We start from the raw sequence: 20,728 nt of genomic DNA, 5'->3' as shown, positions 1-20,728 counted from the left end.
CCGGGTGCTCGTGGAGTGGGACGGGAGATTCCGAAAAAAATCGCGGCCGAGTCGAGAGAGTGAGATCAGAGGAACTGGGGAAATTAAAACCTTTTCCAAGACTGCAGCTGCAGTCGTCGGGATGGGAGGGCACAACATCGTGTTAAACAACATATCTCCGCGAGAGCACATAATAATAATAATCGCTCGTCTCTCGACGAAGGTCGACGGTGACATGAATGAAACGATTTATACAAATATAATAAATTGTAACCACGATATTATGCGTAAGCATCATCGTCAACCAGTCGATTTCATCGATCTCTGAACGTATAATATTAATAAGGCTTGTAATCAACTATTATAGACTATATAGTCTACAGATAAACCACACGTGTCGTAGACAACACTCTTGATGATTTAACTCGCCCGGGAGTCCTGTCATCGTTACTGATCAAGCCCACAGTAATTATTTTATCAAATGTGTCAAAAAAGGTCCTTGGCGGTGCTCCTCAACAAACTACAGCTCTTTCGTCCGCACGTTCGATAATCTCCATCAACCCAACGTGTTTATCTTCGTGATAATATTGTTCTCACAAGACACAGAGCGTCCGCGATACAGACCTTTTTATTTTTTATTTTATTTTCAAAAATGTCCTTTTTATTATGTTATATTATTAAACGTTTTCGTTTTTAAATATTCACTTTATCGGTGTGTATAACATTATTTTTGTTGTTGTTGTTACTGATGTCGTAATAATGTGGACGTCAAGTGGTAATCTTTCAACGGTGGTGTACCCGCGTAGGGTATATAAGATTATAGTATGAATTATATTGTATATTTTGTACAATCGTAGTTGGCACGTAGTCTTATACACTGTAACTTTTTTTATTTGTTGGGTATTACAGTGCAGTAGTGTAGTAGGGTTGTTCCGTTGGAAATCGTCAACTCGTACATTAGATACGACTATAATATATAATTTATAATTACACCTGAAGTGGAAACGACTGATAATAATATTATAATAGTTATACGATATTATTATTCCGATGAACTCTACTGCTCGTGAATATTATTATTCGTGGAAACTTTCATCTCACCGGGGTGCATATAATATATATTTTATTTCCGGAATGTGGTAATTTTCGTCAAAAACTTCAAAACCGTCCACGCGTTCTGCAACTCGTCCGCCGCCGCCGCCGAGCTATTACGTTCTCATTCGTTATCCACCGACAAAAGTTTATTATACTTTATGTTCCGTCGGAGTATTGATCTTTGTTACGTTGGAATGGGGAGGGATGATGATTATGGGCGCGGGGAGGGTTATTGCTAAAGTTAGTTCGAGTGTATGTGTGTGTGTGTGTGTGTGTATATATATGTACAGTTGTTTGACATTTAAACTTTTCGATGAAAAAAAATCGTCTTTACCTCGTGCGGAATATGAATCGTTACGCAAACGAACAGACGCGGAAGAAAATATAATATCGTGTTTTCTGCAGAAAGTTTTCGCGTCTGTGAGTGAATAATTGAGTGAGTGACTATTGTGTGTGTTTATATATTATAATACAGTCATATTGTCATTCACCGTACTAATCGTTTTGTTTATACAATTTTACGTTAATAATTAGAAGATACGATTGGGCGAATAAATCATATGTTTACGGGTTATTGAGGTGCTGGTGTTGGCAAGATGGGGATGAACTTATGAGTGCCTATCGGCGCAGCGTGGTCAAAAAATTGTTTTCGTTGTCACCGATTGCCAACTACAATTAATACGTATACTTGTCTCGTCGTCGCTCAATTTCCAGTCACGTGACCGCGCCCACTGAACGTACCTATAACGGGATTCTATACGGCAACCAGCTCGGAACAAGATTTCTATAGAAAAAATTAAATATTGTTTATGCTGTGTTTCTGTTTTATTCCAATGCGAGTATAGTGCAGTGGTTTTGAATCAACGGAAATAGGTAGTACGCTATAATAGTGTGGTGCAGAACAAAGTTTTATAAACAAACCTGGGCACTCTGTAAACCGCAGCCTGTGTCTCGGGAAAAGTTTGGCTAACGAGTGAATGACTTCTATCCGTATCCGCTACTTCAAAATCAATAATATCCGCAACGCTATTAATTTACGGAATGTAATATGCCATATAATATTTTATAATAACACGAAAACGTGATGAAAATAATCATTTGATTTTCGTTAATGTATACCGTGCTTTGTATAGATCAAAAACCGTTTTATATATGTCTGAACTTTATGCTGTAGACGGGTGACCATTTATATGCACGCACACATATCTATATAAATAAATCTGCCGTATTTACATTTATTTATAACACTCCGAATAGTCTCAGTGAGATTGTGAAATATTATTAGTGGCGCCAATCTTATAAGCTGATCGTATGAACTTCCCCCACCAATGTTATTGGATCCTCCCCAAAATCATTCATCATTGCTAAATAATGAAAAAAGGGAGTGTAATAATAAATAAAAATATAACTGAATTATTTTGCTTATGTATTTCTTACACTTTGTTATTTGTAGTAAAAGAGTATTATACAAATATAGATAAATTAACAATATAAAATCCATTAAGTAAATTAATGTTTAACGTTTTATTATTATTAAAAAAAAATACAAACAAAAACAAGTCTGGACGATGTTTATAATTTAATTTATTAGTTACTTTTGTATAAAGGAAAAAATATATGGAAATCAAAAACAGAAATTACTTCATTGTAAACGTTGAATAATACAAATAAAAATAAAAAAACAAAATAATATAATTAAAACATTACATAAATAATATTTAAAGTGGCGCTTTAAATAAAAAAGTAAAAATAATATTAATAAAATATGAGTTTATAATTTTGTAAAAAAATAAAAGAAACAACTTTAACGTACATAATTAATTTAATGAACAAAATATCGAACAGTTAAATTAATTTTATCATCTAAGTAGTACAAACAAAATAAATTACGCAGAGTGTTTTTAATGGACATTATAGTCATTTTTATTGTTCAAATGCATGCGATATAAACATCAATGGGATTTACTGTGCCAGAACGTCCGGGACTTAGTCATAAACTTCGGAACCCTAATAATTAAAAATGTATTTCAATTTTCAACCAATCTAGAATCACGATTAGTTATTATACTTCGGGCCGAATACAAATTAAATAAATCAAACAATAATATTCGTCTCTTTTTGTGCGGGAGTTTTTAATCCCATGAAGTTCGGTAATACAAAACTTTAATTAAAAAAAAAAATCGATCATGTACCGCACGATTGACTAACTGTCGAGAGCATATTATTATAATTGAATCGGACTCTTATTATATATTATTAATATATAGTCTCTCAATAATAAGACTTGTCGTAGAATAAAACGAATCTGATCGGCGATGACGCTTAGACACACAGTATTTTTGACACCTTGCAGTATATTAAGAAAAAAAAACCGTTGTTGGATCTGCGTTGTTTTTTCCAAACGGCCTGTCAATTGTGTCACCTCGTGCGTGTGGTACCATTACGCACGTTTTACGATATATTTTTGTAGCTGGCACCACATAGTAATAATAATAATAATAATAATATTGTTACTGCGATAACCTTCACTGGGATATAATATTAATATTGTATTAAATCATTTTGTTTTTCCAGACCGGTATCTGCTTACGCGCTCTTCTTCCGGGACACCCAAGCGGCCATCAAAGGTAAAAATCCTAATGCTAGTTTCGGCGAAGTGTCCAAGATCGTGGCGTCCATGTGGGATTCGTTGGACGCGGATCACAAAAATGTGAGTATACCATAATAATTGTATACCTAGTTAAAAGCGTATTTTATCATATTGCGAAAGTAGAACAATAATAATTATAACAAGTACATAATATTATACTATTAAGTATTAATATTTAATACCCACTGCGACGTTAACCGGGTGCCAGTATATAGCCCGAAAAATAACTACGATTACCTATCTACTATGATATGAAAATAATATTTTACAACGTAACAGAAGAACATCAATTTAGTATAACGTTTGTTCCGTTGAATTGCTATAGTAAATGAAATATTGTTTCTGTGTGACTGACGGATTAAAATCCTTTTTATTATCAATTCTTTCTCTTGTCAAGCTCGCTTGCGCGCAGACATTTCCTCTTATTATTTATATCGGCAAAGGGAAACATTTTAAAGAGAAGAAAAGCACCCTCCGCTGTTCTGTTTCGTTTTTCACAGCTACACAATCTCTATACGAATGAAAAATAGTAATCCATTTTTAGGAGTGCCCTCAGTCAGTTCGAACACATTAATAAAACCAAATACTGAAAAGAGAAAAACAGAAAGAGACGAAACGGTGGTGTAGAAATGATGGTAGGAGGGATAGATGGAGAGGTTATTTTCTTTCCATATAGAATAAATAATCTCGGAGCTGACGTTATGAAAATATAGGTTGAACGGGTGGCGTCGGTGGAGAAATAATTTCTAAAGCTTTTTCACTTGTAAATTTGCACACTGAAGTATATTTGCGCGTGCGTGTGTGTACGGGTAAAAAGGAAATGCCGCTGAAAACATGTAAATAATAATAATAAAACAACATAGGGTGAGCGACGGGGGGAATGCATATTTGGCGAATTCCGCATGTACACCTAGTCCTTCGGACACAAATCGAAATAACCTATTATTGCTTTACCGTTTATTAATAATAATAATAATAATAAAAAAATAACGTACACAAAACAAACAATAATAGTTTCGTTGAATAGAAGTCCCTATGGGACGTGATTAATTGAACATCGATATATTGTGTAACCGTAACAAATATAAATTACGTGTGCATAACGGAACTTAATGAAAAATGCTATTAATAATGACGTACGTCTTATACACAGTGTATGTTTAAAACGTAACTGCGGTGATATATTAGCCTAAATATCACGTTAAAGCGACGCATAACAAAGCTTTCCGAGAAACATTATAATAATAATAATAATAATAATAGTATGTCTGAAACGAAAATACGTTATTAAAACGCATCGTCGTAAATAGTTTAAATTTGTCGGCGAAAAGCTTTTCGAAAATGCTAATATTAATTTCCCTCTTCCCTCGCCGTGTTCCTTTTGACGTGTTCCGCCGATACATTATTCATTGTTTCAAAAACAATGTCTTATTTGACATCTCGGGATGCCTGCGGATCGGTTGTATTTCGTCATATTTTTCCGGGTAAACGTCTCCCGATCGTTCGTGGAAATATTGTGCTCGAGTTGTGTTATATGATATGAATTTCCTCGACTGCGACAAAATGATATTGATGTTCTCTGGGCGCGATCAACTTGCACCGTATACAAAGACAAACCGTTGTGGTGGAGTGCAACACCGTGGAATAAGACGTTATTAGTCCGACGGAGAACTTTTACATTTTCCGGAAATCCGCTCTCCTCAAAAAATATAATCAAACGATATTATAATACGATAACATTATTAATTGTACTTCGCACGCGCTCATAAAATATTATCAATCATTACGACTGGCAAGCGTCTGATTCGCGTTTTACTCGCCGAAATAAAAACAAAAAAGGAAATCATTTCCGAGTATTGACTATAATAACATTATATTATAATATTATGTATCTACGAGTTCAAACAGAAATAATACCATTATAATATTGTGTATACCTACAACCTATCTATATAATTTTTGTTTTAAGTGACAAATGTGTACGCAAATATTAGGTATGCGCGACTATAACGGTTTTCGATAAACGTGGAAACGAACAATAATAATATTAATATTAATATTCTAGGACAGTACGAGTATATTATTATGTCATGTAAAATACAGTAGTTGCAGCCAGTTAGTAAATTAAGCGTACTGAACTTGAATAATAATAATATAAAGAAATAAAATGTTTGCATTATGTGTGTACATAATACATTATAATAAAATGTTGTATTAAATGGGTTGTTAGGATAAATACAGACAAAACAAAATGTTAATAACAGTAAAATACTAAGTGCAGTACTTTCACAAATCTGCTGACCCGATTCTCATGATTCATAGGCCCATGTGTATATTATGTATGTATTCTAAATGGATCGAGAGAAATCAACAAGACACTTCCGGAATAAATCAATTTCTGGTTCCTTATTGGTTTTTTTATTCCTTATAAACATATTATAAGATCATATATCGTTTTGACAATTATTATGTAAAAAAATTCAAGTGAAAAAATTCAAACTTCTATTTACTATTATTATAACAACAGTATAAAATGGTATGGACAGTGAAGTAAATTATCGAATAGTGAGGTTGTGGTCTTATATTTAGTCGATACTGTTATCGTTAAATTCGGCGTTGTGATAAACTGTTAGAACGCGGAAAACAGACGTGCAGTAAAATCAACAAACCGTCGTTAATATTTTTAAATCCCGTCGGAGCTAACTACGAGTTTATTATACAGTTTTATGTGAAATGCCCATAAAAAACTTTCTAAAACGAACTAATACTAGCGAACCCAATAGAACTATCAAAGTCATCTGTAAGAAATTATGGCTACCGAGTGGCGAGTAGCGACTACAAATTGACATTTCTCCGATCGCAATAAATCGATATCGAGGTAAATCAAAACTTTCTGCGTGCTGTTAGGTAGCTCGTTGAAAATAATATGCCCTGTACCGCGAATTAAGAATTTATCGGTTATTGAAATGTAATAATAATATAACACACAAACGGTAATGTGTTTCATTATCAAACTGTTTGAATCGATACTTTCCGAATGCCATCGTTAAAGACCGATACACAATCTACCGGAGGTCACGTGTAAAGCGTTTTATTACTCGGATACAAGCGACGTGTTATTTCTGACGTGGGGCATTAACGTTAGCGATTGCGATAAATTATTATGTTTGACCGTTTTCGTTTTGACAGGAAATAAAAATATGAGAAAAACCAACAAAGTAGAAACGCATATTAGGTAACGAAACACGATCTTTAATCAAGACCCGATGCGTTGCGAAAAGTGTGACGATTCTCATAATTATTATAATATTATTCCCTTTATTTATGCGTGCTATTGTCTCCCCCCAACACACACTAAGTTTAGGATATTTTAATCAAGAGTGAACATGATATTATATTCATCGGGAGTCTGCAGTGAATCCCGAGGAGGAGTGAACTTCAAATACCTTGACGTGACGTTTTGATGTATACGAAAATCGCATTTATCGAAAAACGAACAGTGTTTTTGAAGCGCTGTAGGCGTGGAGAGTTTGGAAATTCAATTTCGTCAGTACCCCGAGTCGTGCGCAATAATTTGGTTATTTTTAATGCGGATCCCCTTGGGAGTGCGCCGTACAAATTTATAATAACTAAATGCAAAGTTTGCTTTTGCTATGACAATAGAAAGAAAAGAGGTGAACTCATTGAATAGGACACGAATGGGGGTTGCCGCGTTTAAAAGCGATTTAAATCAATAATGTTTAAATTAGAAACTTTGCTCGACACCACCCCACTAAAGTCTGCGTTCCCGCCTACGCTGCCGATTTTGCATTCATTTAGGCATCATCTGGCACACAACTCACATATTGTACACGGGGGGAATGGACTTTGTGCAAATCGCCTGTCTGAAATGTCGTGATTATTAAGTAAGAAAAAGGGTCCCATACAATAAGGTGCGAACGAATGTTTGTGACAAATACACGTGATTCTATTTACATAGGTATACGAATGTACAATAACTTTAAATAAAAACCAATTTCAATTTAAGATAGTATACATTTTGAAAAAACAAATCAAATTAATTAACAACTTACTTATTAAAAGTTATAAACATTCTTGAAAATGAAAACGTTCGTAAACTTAAATTTTTCATATGTCGTTAATTTACTTGCACTTTGATGAGTTTTCTTTACCATACCTAATGAATAATATTATTATGTTTTATTATTTGCAAACGGAATATTTATTGCTGTTCCTTTTTCATACAAGTTGCTATTATTAATAAAATAGGTTGATTAAAATAATTTTTGAGTGTCTAAAAATAATTAAGTGCTTAATAGATTAATATTTACCAGAAATATTTCTCATAACAGTATAATTGACCTTTACGTTTGATAACCAAACTTTCCAATTTCCAAACAATAATTAAAAAATTATCTATTGAAAGGAATGTGAATGGCGTGCGCAGAACACAAGTGTACAAAATTATAATTATAATTTCTAACTACACAAATCGTTGTCCGTACGTAAAAAAAAAATGTCTAATTCATAGGTAACCGTTAACTGTATAGGCAACTGTTATATGACTTGATGTTATTTATTTTCACGTTTACTTCAGAACGACAAGTGTTTGATATTAAAAAATAATGTTACGTTTATAATGATTACAGGTGTACAAGAAGAAAACGGAAGCCGCCAAGAAGGATTACTTGAAGGCCTTGGCTGCATACAGAGCGAGTCTTGTATCGAAGGTATACAATTTACAATACTCTTATCAAATCCTATATTATGTACAACATTGAATATAATATTATAATATTATTATTCCATTATGCACGGGGGTTTCGTTTTATTTACACTATTATGTTATACGCTGTTCTATAACTTTTACAAACGGAAACTTTAGTGAAAACTTTTCCGGGAAAATAGTATTCAAAATTATTAATAGTCAAGTTTTATCGTGTTCTTTTTATCGACCGGCGGCAAGGTGGTTGTTGATGGCGGTGTGACGTCGGGTGGGGGGTCGATGGTCGGAAGAGGTGGCGGTACGTAGTATAGTGGTGATTCTCAAACAAGCCGAAACTTAAAGACCGCCACCCCGGCCCGGCAAAGAACTTTGCAAAGTCTATCTATGCTCGGGCGCGTTCGAGGGTAGTGGATAAGAAGATTTATATTGTGAATTCACGTGGACGGGAGCAGGAGAACCGAATAACCATAAATAATAATAATACATAGTAACAATATGATTTAGAACTCACCCACCACTGTATTGTTTCTAAAACAATAATAGTACAATGTACGCATCATATTTGTGCGTGTACCATATCGTGTGTTGTGACTTGTGACTATTATAACGACTACCTGGTACTTAAACACGCTGGTGTCATTTGCAGGGAGGAGAACCGGACTCGAACATGTACGCTGGTGGGTACGTGGGCAGCTATGGTGGCGTGTACAATGGATACTCGCCACCCGCGGGCCTACCGTCGCCACCCATGTCCGTGCCGTCGCCGCACTCGCAAGTTCACGGCCAAGTCAAGAAGTCAGCCATGATGATGGACAATCGGGTACCGGTCATGAACAGCCATCCGCAAAACCACAACCAATCGGTAAGTGTACAAACGGCAGCGCGAACATAAATATAATTCCAGCGTTTAGAGGGCGGCAGGTGGGGGTCTTTAATATAATATGATTTATTTATTTGTCAAACAAATTGTTTGACAATCTTTCACAAGATACCATAATATTATGTAACGAGTACCTACACTGAAATACGCATTTCTACCCGCGATAATGTTGTGGTTGTGATGCCACGCGCGGGTCCTTTATTTTGTGGAGGTTTGGGTGGTTAGGTCGGGTCGGGTCGGGTATGCGGAGGCCATTTCCAGTTAACATCCGTACATAATAGTATATAATGTTATTGGTTATGCCGTTCGATCGCGACAAATCCGGGTCCAGCTATGTATTTACCTATGTATTTAGTATTATGATCATTGGAAACACACCAAACATGATATTATTATTATCTATGTACACGTCGTGTAGTATTATATAGTTATGGCGATCCTAATAGCATTATTGTACTGCGTTTTTACTCTAGTAGGTACCTAACTGTCGCGCGGGAAACGATACATGTTAATATGTTATTATATTTTAGTACAATATACTTGACACGCACACATCAATACCGTTTGCCTCTCGTGATTTCAATTTTAAACGTCGAGTTCAAATATAAAACCATAGGAGGTCTATTCTGAAAATAACTTTAAAAAACTCGCACGAATAATATTAAACTTTAAACAGATGTTATTGGTCACAATCCAAATTTAATACTTTTTAATGAGTTGGAAAACGGCAGTATGGGACTATTGAAAACTTCAAAGACCACTAAATTATTATAATTCTAGACAACGTCTCGTGATGCTTTTAAGTATATACGTAAATATAATTTGTTCATTTGTTGTATCATCATGGTCGCATATAGTGGCATTATTATTAATATTATGTATATATTTATAATGATTTCAACTTTATGGCACCCTTATAAGCAGATTCATCCAACTAGACGATTGCTATTAATAAATAAACATTAAACGATAGCAGTACCTACATTACTCGTATGAATTAAATATATTATAATACACAAATACTGCGATTTTCAAATAATGAATAAAATATGTCTAAACATATTAATATATTATACACATACGCATAAAGTTTGACGTTGGTCGCACTTGATCTGTTTAACAATATATATCCGTTAGTATAAATATTTTATTTTAAAAGTGAAACGGACGATAGTGATGTTATGTTTAATGTCCAGTCAAAGGCAATAATTCCCCACAAAAAACCAAACACTGAAATCTAAAATAAAAAAAAAATGGTTACCTCTGAAAATAAATTACTGAATATCCTATGACATGAGCAGCTATACAATACAATATATAAATTATTAGTAATTACCTATTTCAGACTATTCGCTTGAGTTGTGATATTATTTGAGTTTTATGAATTGTTCTAGAGGTTTGGGTATTGGGCACCCATTAAAAAGTTTAATTGTGTACTTATAGGACATAGGTAGCGAAAACATTAATATTTAATAATCCAATTCCCACACAAAGTAAAAAGTAAGCTGCAGGTACATATAACATAGTTAGTAGACATACCTATAAAATGTTCACAATTATTCCCTTGTTGTATACTTACGTATCGTTTTAAATTCAAATTTTTTTTCAATTATTCATATGACAATCATATTATATAATATAATATGTTGAACCAAAACAACGCTTTGGTTTTAGAGATGGAGTTGTCCAATCATATATTTTCTGATTTTGCTGTGCTAAAATCACGTCAACAGTATAACTCGTTCAAACGTTTCCATTAAATGCACAAAGTATATTAATGTAATCATTATAATATTATAATAATTTATAATTGTTTTTTTTTTGCAAAAAATGATTTATTTAGCGTCATTGTAATTAGCACGGTACCCGATCGTCGTTATCTTATAGCTCTCTCGCGTAGGGTCGGTGGTATGTGGACGGTGGGTAGAAGTATCCGAGTCGTCACCCTGAGTGGTGACGGCGTTACGGCATGACTGCATCGTTTGCGATGCGACTCAATCGAATTATGTCGTTTATTAATTTATTGTGATATTTTTCTTTCGCCTTTACAGCAACAGACAGCTGGTCTGATCGGCAGCCACAACCAGGTCGCGCCAGGACTGAACCATTTATCGCAGCATCCCCAGGGCGGACTTCCCCCGTCGCCGCAACAGTCGCAGCCCCCGACGCCACCGGCCAATGTCGCATCATACGTGAGTACCATCGCTATAATATTATAGGTATATACACGCGACTATTACCCGAGTATACCTATGCTGTGTACATGATAATATGTTGAAAAGTCGCGTTGCCGGTGGGTGACAGTGAGTTGTATATTGTTGGCGCGATCGTCGGCGACGTGCAGTATAATATCGTCGGGATTTTGAAAGATAGGCGTTTTTTGTTTTCACTAAGGCTTCCGATTTCCGGATCGGAAACGAGGGTGGCGGGTTGATTGTAACTGTGGCGTGCGTGAGAGGGAGGGGGGGGGTGGAAGGGAATATATGTCCGCCGCACGTATCGTAAATAATTATCGATGGACGCGAACCAGTTGAGTCCAGCAACAAGTGTACATTGACCGAATATCCACGTCTATGACAAGAATAATAATAACAAAAACAATAATATCTAATGTTACGAGTCCACGAGTATGATAATACATACATTCTTGTCTAGGTGGACGTACGATTTATTGGATATTTCATTACGTAATGAGTTTGCTCGTACATCACGCGGTGCGTTATCGAGGCGTACGAGTGATTGATAATGATCAATCGTGGGCCCAACGGGTGATGTTATAATCTTTTCCCCGATAAGGATAGTATTATATAGGTACAATAAATACGACCGGTCGATATGACGTGTAAAAATATCGGATTCGATGATTTATCGGATTAATAACGAGAGTATTCACGAGGCTCGTTTCCGTTCGTTCGTATCGTGACAAACGCTGCTGCAGTTTCAGACCCGATAGCCCACCCCCGTGGACAATAAAGTCGCTTCTCTAGAACTCGCGGAAATACGATTTCGGTATTCTGTATTAATCAGCGCTCAGATTTTCTTGTATACGCCCCTTTACCAAAGGAGTTTCGAAATGTTTTTCAATGGTAAAACGTTCGTGTGATGATAATAATAATAATACAGGTTTTCCTTAGGATTTTGTAATGTTTTCCACTCGAACGCTTCGTCGTCACTTCTTATCTGTACACTTGTAATCGTCTCGCTGAACTGCGCCTCTCCTGATAACGTGACGTTTTTATAATGCGACGAACACATTATCGCTAAAATGATTAGTGGTGGAAAACGGGGGCTTTAAAATGCAAAATTCGGAGGGGAAATAGTTGGCCGAGCTTCGTATCGTTTCGTATTAATAATAACATCGTGAAAAATATCTCGCGTGTCAAATGTTGTAAAAAGTAGGTAGGCAATCATTTAATATCGTTATTTACATGAAAAAATAAAAGTAAAAACATAAACTAAAATGTCGACTCATATTATTACAGTGTTATAATATTATAATGTACGGTTTTTGTTGAGCTGTAGGGACCATGCGAAACGGTCGCCATGTAACAATTTATACGTATTATATCGATCTATGTATGCAGATATAGTACCTACTTTAATAAGTCGAGGGGACTTAGATTTAGGTTCATCGTAGTTCTCTATAATTATCAATAGAGTAGAGGTATAGTGAAACGGTTACTCGATGGTTTTTTTAAAAGCACGTAGGCACTGCGGGAAAAGCCCTAGCGATCGAGAAACAAACAAAATATTGTAATACGAAATCGCCGAACCACCTGCCATCACCATAATTATGCGATGTGTGTCCTGAAACGGCGTCATCGACGAGGCGTAAATTATAATGTTTGCATCGTTTTCCAGTGGCCGTGGTGTTTCAACCCAACGCAAAACAGCCATTAGCCGGTGTCTCGCCGACACCAGCTCAGTAGCAGTCGGTCAACGTGTGCATACGAAACGGATGCGGCAACGACGTCGTATGTCTCGCACCGGAAGCCGGATGGGACGACGAGTATAATCGCGGTTACAAGTGTCGGCACCAACACTGCAAGTAAGTCCGAATTTATATTTTATGTCGAGGTGGCGGCGACGACGGTGGTGTCATATAAATGTGGCGTAACCTCCGCGGGACTGTAAATAATATATCGAAGTGTCATTAGTTGGTTGTTTTTTTTGTATTTTGTTTAAGTCCCAATATAGAACGAATTGAGTTCCTGGTTGTTTTAAGGCACACGCTAATTATTGAGTCACGTGAAATTTAAGATATAATACTAGTCGAGTCAATAACTACAAAAAAACAAAAACTTCCATCTTCCCACATTTTTACACACTTAGGACTGTCCGTAACGAGAAATTCGATTAATGTGTGTAATGTATTATGAATAATTCAGTTCCTCGAAATATTATAATAATTCAAACAATTGTAATAATATAATATTATATTGATATCATGAATGATATTATCACGTAGTGACCTCGGTACACGTATATAATACGTTCGATTTTATAATATGCCTACTCTAAATAATCGTAGTACTCAATTAGTATATTTTTCGTTTTCCAATCCCCGACTCAATTGGGCCGAGTAAAATCGTTATATTTTTCAAACGTACAAAGAGTAATTTTTCGGAAATCCGTAGTGATTACCGCACAGTTTCTGCGATTGAACCGCAGGTGCGTGTAGTTTAAAAATATGTAGGTACCCACGATATAGGTTGCACTTTCGGCGGTCGAATGCAAAAATCGAATAGGAAATGAAATATTCGTTTGCATATCACCATGATATAGTCTAAATGAAAACGACAGTTATATATTTTTTGTACTTGACGGAAATGTGACCATTGACACCCAACGACCTCTGCGAAGGTTCGGTAGGTAAATGCCAACTTTCCGTTATAAAGTGGTACCACGATGTCTGTCTCGACTAGTTTTTACGCCACCCTCTGCTCCTACATACGTGTCGGCGATCTTTTATAATGCAATCAATGTGATTGTTTTCTAATAACGTTTGTTTCGTTTTACAGGATTACGGTGAACGACTGGTCTTAAGGACACTAAAGAGGCCATAGACCAAACGCCCAAAGTCGATCATCCTCCTCGTCCTCTTCCGGAAAACCAGGAGACCTGAAGACCGCTGTTAGTCCCTTGTATATTATACGATTATTATTATATATTAATTATTACATTGTATTATATTATTATTATTATTATTATTATTATTATTATAATTATTATTACGTATGTAAATCCCTGTGACTACGAGTATCTCATATTATAATGCTTGTGAATATTTATATTTATAAGAAAAAAATAATATGATAATTGATAATATTATTATATTTAACGCGTACTATAATATGATATTATTATTACATACATAAATATAATATATACTGCAGTTTGTACATATATATATGTATATTTTTTTTTGCGATAATATCATTGAATCATAATGAATGTAAATAAGAATGTCGTATTTAAGCAATAAATTTGCTCCTGTAAATGTAAGCAATGTCTCTCGCGACAATCCCAATGCTGTTTTTGTGCACATAATAAATATAAACATAATATTAATATTGTTAAAATGAACTACTATTTTTTAACGTTTAAACCGTTTTTTTATGTTAAAGCATTAAGTTTTTTTTTTAATGTAAATAATATTTACAATTTTGTTTTGTATTATACATTAAATATAATATATGACCTAAACCGTACAAGCGATATGGCTAAGTTCACGTTAGTCTTGTCTTACATATTATTTATTTACCATATAACCATTGGTAACTAGTACCACGGTAAATAAAGTATTCATGTCAATCGTGCACTGTAAATTGTCACGTGTTTAAGTTATAAAGTGTTATGATACCTACTAAAGGACATTTAAAATGTAAAAATAATAGCTAGGTACTCATATCATTGTGAAATTATATTATTTTTTATTCAAGTATTAACATTATTGCCTAATATTTATTTTTGTTTTATTTTTATTTTATTATTTAGCCAAATTGAAAATTTTAAAGTTGTTATTATACTGAATATTTTTTCTCTTTTGTTTATTTTTAAGTAGGTATGATTTTATACTTTGTACATAAATGATTAAGAACGCTCATGTTATCTGTTGTTTTTCAATCTGTTTATATAGTATATAAATAAAATGTAAACGATTAAAAATGAAAAATGAAAAATAAAAAATGTAATTAAATAGTAGAAAATAATTGCTAGTTTTGTAATTTAATTATCTATCCGAATCGGTTGTAACTGATTCGTTGTCGTTTTTTTTTTTACAAACGATGGTGTCAATGACTAGATACTATTTAATATTTATTATTATTATATAATGATTACACTTGAGGTAATATATTAATTTATCTACGACAGTGTTGAATTATGTGTTAAACGAGTGCTTAAAACCAAATTATATTCCGGGTAAATCAGTTATTTTCAAATAGCAAGAATAGAGTTTGTGTGGTTAAAAATAATCAGATATTTTTAACGAGCACATCATCTTTGATAATATGATCGACGTCTTTAAACTAATTCTAACTGTATAGGAGTTTCGGGAAACAATTAAAAATTAATTACTAAAAATAAAAATAAAAATGCATCTTATTTAAATGCTATATATATTGTATTATTATATAAACTAATAATTTATTTAAAAATTTCTAGTTGTAAGACTTAACGATCTATGAGAAATAATGGTTACAGACATATTTGTTAGCATACCCAACAACGTGGACAATTTATTTTGATTATATAACTCATTATATTTCTGGTTTTTGAATTACCAGTATGGTTAACATCCACACGTTTAGTTTTTCTACACTTGTATATATTTTAACTTCTCAATATGCAATGAAAATTTGAATACCTATTTATTGTTTTATAAAATCAGCATATTGAAATATGACCATCAGTAAAATAATAAATACTTTACCGACAGTAAATAATAATTTTGAATCATTATTTAATTCAATCACAGCCCATTATTATACTTTCGATGAGAATTTGAGAATTTTCCGTACAATTGGAACAGTTTTTTCAGTATCTCAATTGTCCACTTACCCAATTGTTTGGTTGTTACACACACAACAGTATAGTATCATGCAACCACACACATTGAAACTTTATGGTTTTATAAAATGCAAATAAGATCCATTTCTACGACAATAAAACAATTATTATTAAAACAATATAATGACAATAATAATAATTTTTAATTATAATTTTTGTATCAAAACAATGACGTGTCACAAATGATCTTACATAAATTTAATTTGTAATAAATACATATATGAGATTTAACTACTATTTCAGAGTTTAAATTCCTCATTAGTTGTAAACATTGTGAGGTATTACCTCCGATGTTTTGAACTAAATTCACGTTAAAATAATAATAATGAGATTTCCGTCTTTGTTGGATGTCTTTTGTTAGTAACTATTGTTAGTTTCCCAAAACAGTACTTAGGTTTTTGTTCTGTAGATTTTCAAATATTGTTTAGTGTTTACTAATAAATAATAATAAGCAGTACAAATTTGTTTTAGTAGTTTATTACTTTCCATATTGTTCTTATTATATTTTGTTGTTGTTCAATTTTTAATTAAAATTGCGTTTTTAAATTAAAGTTTCGTCATGGATAGTAAGATATTTTTACTATTAGTTCTTATTAATATTTTAATTAATTACCATTTTTATAAAATATAATTTACATGATTTAAAATTTTAAAAATAATAAATAATTATTTATTTATCAGAGGACGGGCATTCCCAATGTTCGGATTAGATAAGTATTTTTATCTAGATAAAGATAAAAATAATGCAACTCAAATGTATCTAGATAGATATAAAAGATAACTTAACTAATATTTATCTAGATAAAGATAAAGATAAATACTTTTTTATCTAGATAAAAAAAAGATACAATTTTTTTAAATGGGTTTTAAATTTAGGTATATTTTAGTTGGGCACTAGGAACATAATAATAATAATGATATAAATAAAAATAATTACATTATTTATAAACCATAAACTAGGTTTGAGAATCTGTATAAATATTTAAAATGTGTTGCGATAAATTTATTTTATCAATAAAAAATGTATCTAGATGAATTTATTTAGATTAGTAAAACAATTATCTAAGATGAACGTTTAGATGCCTTGTAATTATTTATCTAGATAAGATAAAAGATGAACAAATAATTATCTAGATAAGTCCAAACACTGGGCATTCCTGACCAAGGCCGGATTGAGAACCTATTGGGCCCCAGGGCTGAAATTTCATATGGGCTCTTTTGACAAAACATGCTTTACAAAGACGTTCTCTACGCTCGCAGGAAGCAACTATTTTCTAACTATTTCACAAATTGACAATTGCATTGTAAAATTATAAAATTATTAGGTATATATAATTTATGTCTAAAAAACAACTAATTGTAGTATAATAAAAGTTAGTACTTCATATTTCATTAATTTAAAGTAAAATTTCCATAATAACTTTTAAATTTATTTACAGTATACTTATTTACAAAAAATATCAAACAAAAGTTAATATATAAAACCATTTTATCAAATATAAAATGCGTCGTTTGTACCATAGTGCTTTTGTAAGTATTTACTATTTAGTTGTTTTTGTCAATAAAAAAAAGGTTTTTAAAATATAGAAAAACTATTCTTTAAAATCACTGAAAAACGTGTATCAGCTTAAAATTGTTTGGGACACTTTCATTTTGGTACCTGAGAGGGCCCTGTGGCTTCCACCCCGGCTAGACCCCCCCCCCCCCCTTAATCCGACCTTTTTTCTGACTTATTTCATGATGAATATTTATGACAGGTGTTGGCCTGTGTATTACCTAACCTCTTAAGGTACTCCGTTAAATGTAAGCTGCATACATTTTTAACACACTAATTTTGGGAAGTTTCGATCATATATAAAATACAGGTCCAATGTATTAGATTGTTAATAAAATGTTATATAGTTATTCTATATATAGTTTTGGGATCTATAAATCACAACAACACACAGATTGTCTTTCATTTAAGAATGACGGATTAAAATATCAAATAAGTTGTTATGATATGATATTTAGTTCTGAAGTTTTGTAGAGTAATAATGTGAATATCGTTATTGTAGTATTGAGCATGATATTATAATAAACTAGGTATGATGGCAACGAACCAATTTTTGTATTATGTTGCGCAAAGATGGCGACGGTCTTTCGCCACTTTTCATTGGTTTAGATAATATTATCAAAATGAGAAATTTAAAAGCGGCGAAAGACCAGCGCCATTTTTTGTCAGAGTGATGTTGTTCGGCGGGTGTGGAGGATGCGTATCGCGATGTGTGCATCATACATAGTTTATTATATCATGGTATAACATAATGTAACTTGACTGATACAAGTTTATAAAACCTAACGATCTCAACCATTTAACGCTTCCTAAAATAAACCTGTGAATATGTTTCCGTCGCACAGTGTATACTGTTGTATACCGTAGATGTAATATTATATTGACAAAATCCACCAAAAGATTTTGATTTTAGTTTGAGATGATGTCTTACCATTCGTACTATAGTGCATGGCTGTCAATAAGTTGTAAAATATGTACCGTCAATCACAGCAATGAACTTATAAATAAATTATAATTTTATAAGCATGTGTTCAATTTAAAAAATTTCTATGATGCCATTCTCAATATATGTACAATGTACATGTATAAAGATTAAGGGGACTAACAAAGTATTATACTATTATGTGCTTTATATTAAACGTACATATTTGTACATTTTCATCATAAGAAATTTCAAAGCTTATAAACCTGTAAAATCCTATTAAGTTCTGTTTGAACTTTATAATCGTTAATTTTCGTTTGTACCTAAAAAATAATCTAATATACATATTTATATTGCATTTAATATAAACAAAAATTTATAAACGGTAAATAATTGTCTTATGTCAAAAGAATATAAATCATAAGTTAAAAAAAACTGGCATATTATAATATTATTATTAATATACTGGGGAAATTAATAATATTATCAAAATCTATTTTTTCGCCTACGTTGACGAATATGTTCATTTGAGTACTAATTCACTAAAGGACTTGTCGTTCAGCATAATTCACGTACAAGTTATTGTTGTATTTTAAAAATATTTCTCAACTTGAGTTTCTGTAACTATACTCAAACAGACAATAAGATGAAATCTGCACAAACTTTATTTACATCATAATACCTAATGTATCATAAAGTTGTGATTAGGTTGTTATCCTGGAGAAGTTTTAGAAATTACGGTAAATTTAACTGAAACTTTTCCACGTCAGTATTGAATTTACTTGAAAATCACATCATTTATGTCGATATAGGAGTTTCAATATATTCAAAATTGTTTTGGTTCTCTAGGGGACATTATTTTTGTTTGCTGTTGTCAAAAACAATACTTCTGCTGTATAGGTAGGTTCATAAATAAATCATAGCATACATTCTGTAAACATCAAAATGGTTGTTTGTCTTAATCCCTGGTTGATTGAATATAGTTAGTTGTGATCAAGCTTTGCGTTATTCAGTATTCAGTTTCAATGAATATATTGACCTATGTTATGACTTATGCACCTGTATGTGAAATACTAAAATGTACTTCAATATTATATAATATGAGATAATTCAAGTGTGTGGTCTTGGATATATCGAGCTCTATTTAATGTTTATTAAAATAAATTCCTTTTTACAACTACAGAACTTGTGATTGAAAAAAAAAATCATTTTTAGAATATTGAATTTTTGTTTTTTACACTGTTTTTTTTTTTTATTTTACATTATTGATATTTTTACCTAATAGACATAATTTTATGTCTTAAACACGTATAATTATAAAAATATTTGAGATTATTAATATTATATGATATGTTGATGTGTTAAATATTTTTATATTATTCAGTAATATTTTAAGTTTACATTACTTAAAGTAATCAATAATCAATAAGTACAGATACAATTTTATAGATTATGTTATGCAGTCTTGTTAAGAATACTTTTCAAATGTATTCAGAATACGTATTTAAATACTTGGTGTAATTTGTATTTAAAATACGTATTCAAATACTTTCTTTTAAAAGTATTTAAATATAAATAAAAAATACCTTTTAAAAGTATTCAAAATATTTACAAAAATACTTTATATTAAAATCAATAAATCAATAATTCAATCAGTTCAATGACTAGTCGACTACAACCACTACTACCCATGCCATGAAGTACTATTATTTAATAGTTTCTTTAATCAACCAAACCAAGCCCTCTCATGTAACCCTCCATTTATTGTGCTTATTGGAAACAAATTAATACAGATTGTGAAAATTAAAATAAATATGAAAAATATAAAGCTCAATAACATTAATACTAAT

The 20,728-nt window shown here is 32.3% G+C and overlaps 1 protein-coding gene across 4 annotated transcripts in view; it reads left to right on the top strand.

The window, feature by feature from the left end:
* Positions 1-15,704, top strand: part of LOC132949283 (TOX high mobility group box family member 3-like) — a 112,829-nt gene extending 97,125 nt beyond the window's left edge. For all 4 annotated transcript variants that reach the window (XM_061020091.1, XM_061020090.1, XM_061020092.1 and 1 more), the window contains 6 exons: positions 3,649-3,784; positions 8,374-8,454; positions 9,097-9,312; positions 11,382-11,522; positions 13,192-13,378; positions 14,352-15,704. In XM_061020091.1, coding sequence (XP_060876074.1) covers positions 3,649-3,784; positions 8,374-8,454; positions 9,097-9,312; positions 11,382-11,522; positions 13,192-13,230 — 613 coding nt within the window. In that variant the 3' untranslated portion in view covers positions 13,231-13,378; positions 14,352-15,704. The remainder of the gene's footprint in view (positions 1-3,648; positions 3,785-8,373; positions 8,455-9,096; positions 9,313-11,381; positions 11,523-13,191; positions 13,379-14,351) is intronic.
* The last annotated feature ends 5,024 nt before the right edge of the window (positions 15,705-20,728 follow it).

Source organism: Metopolophium dirhodum, chromosome 7 (genome assembly GCF_019925205.1).
Source record: "Metopolophium dirhodum isolate CAU chromosome 7, ASM1992520v1, whole genome shotgun sequence".
Classification (NCBI taxonomy): domain Eukaryota; kingdom Metazoa; phylum Arthropoda; class Insecta; order Hemiptera; family Aphididae; genus Metopolophium; species Metopolophium dirhodum.
Note: the sequence above shows the minus strand (reverse complement) of the source record. Positions and strands in the feature narration are given on the sequence as shown.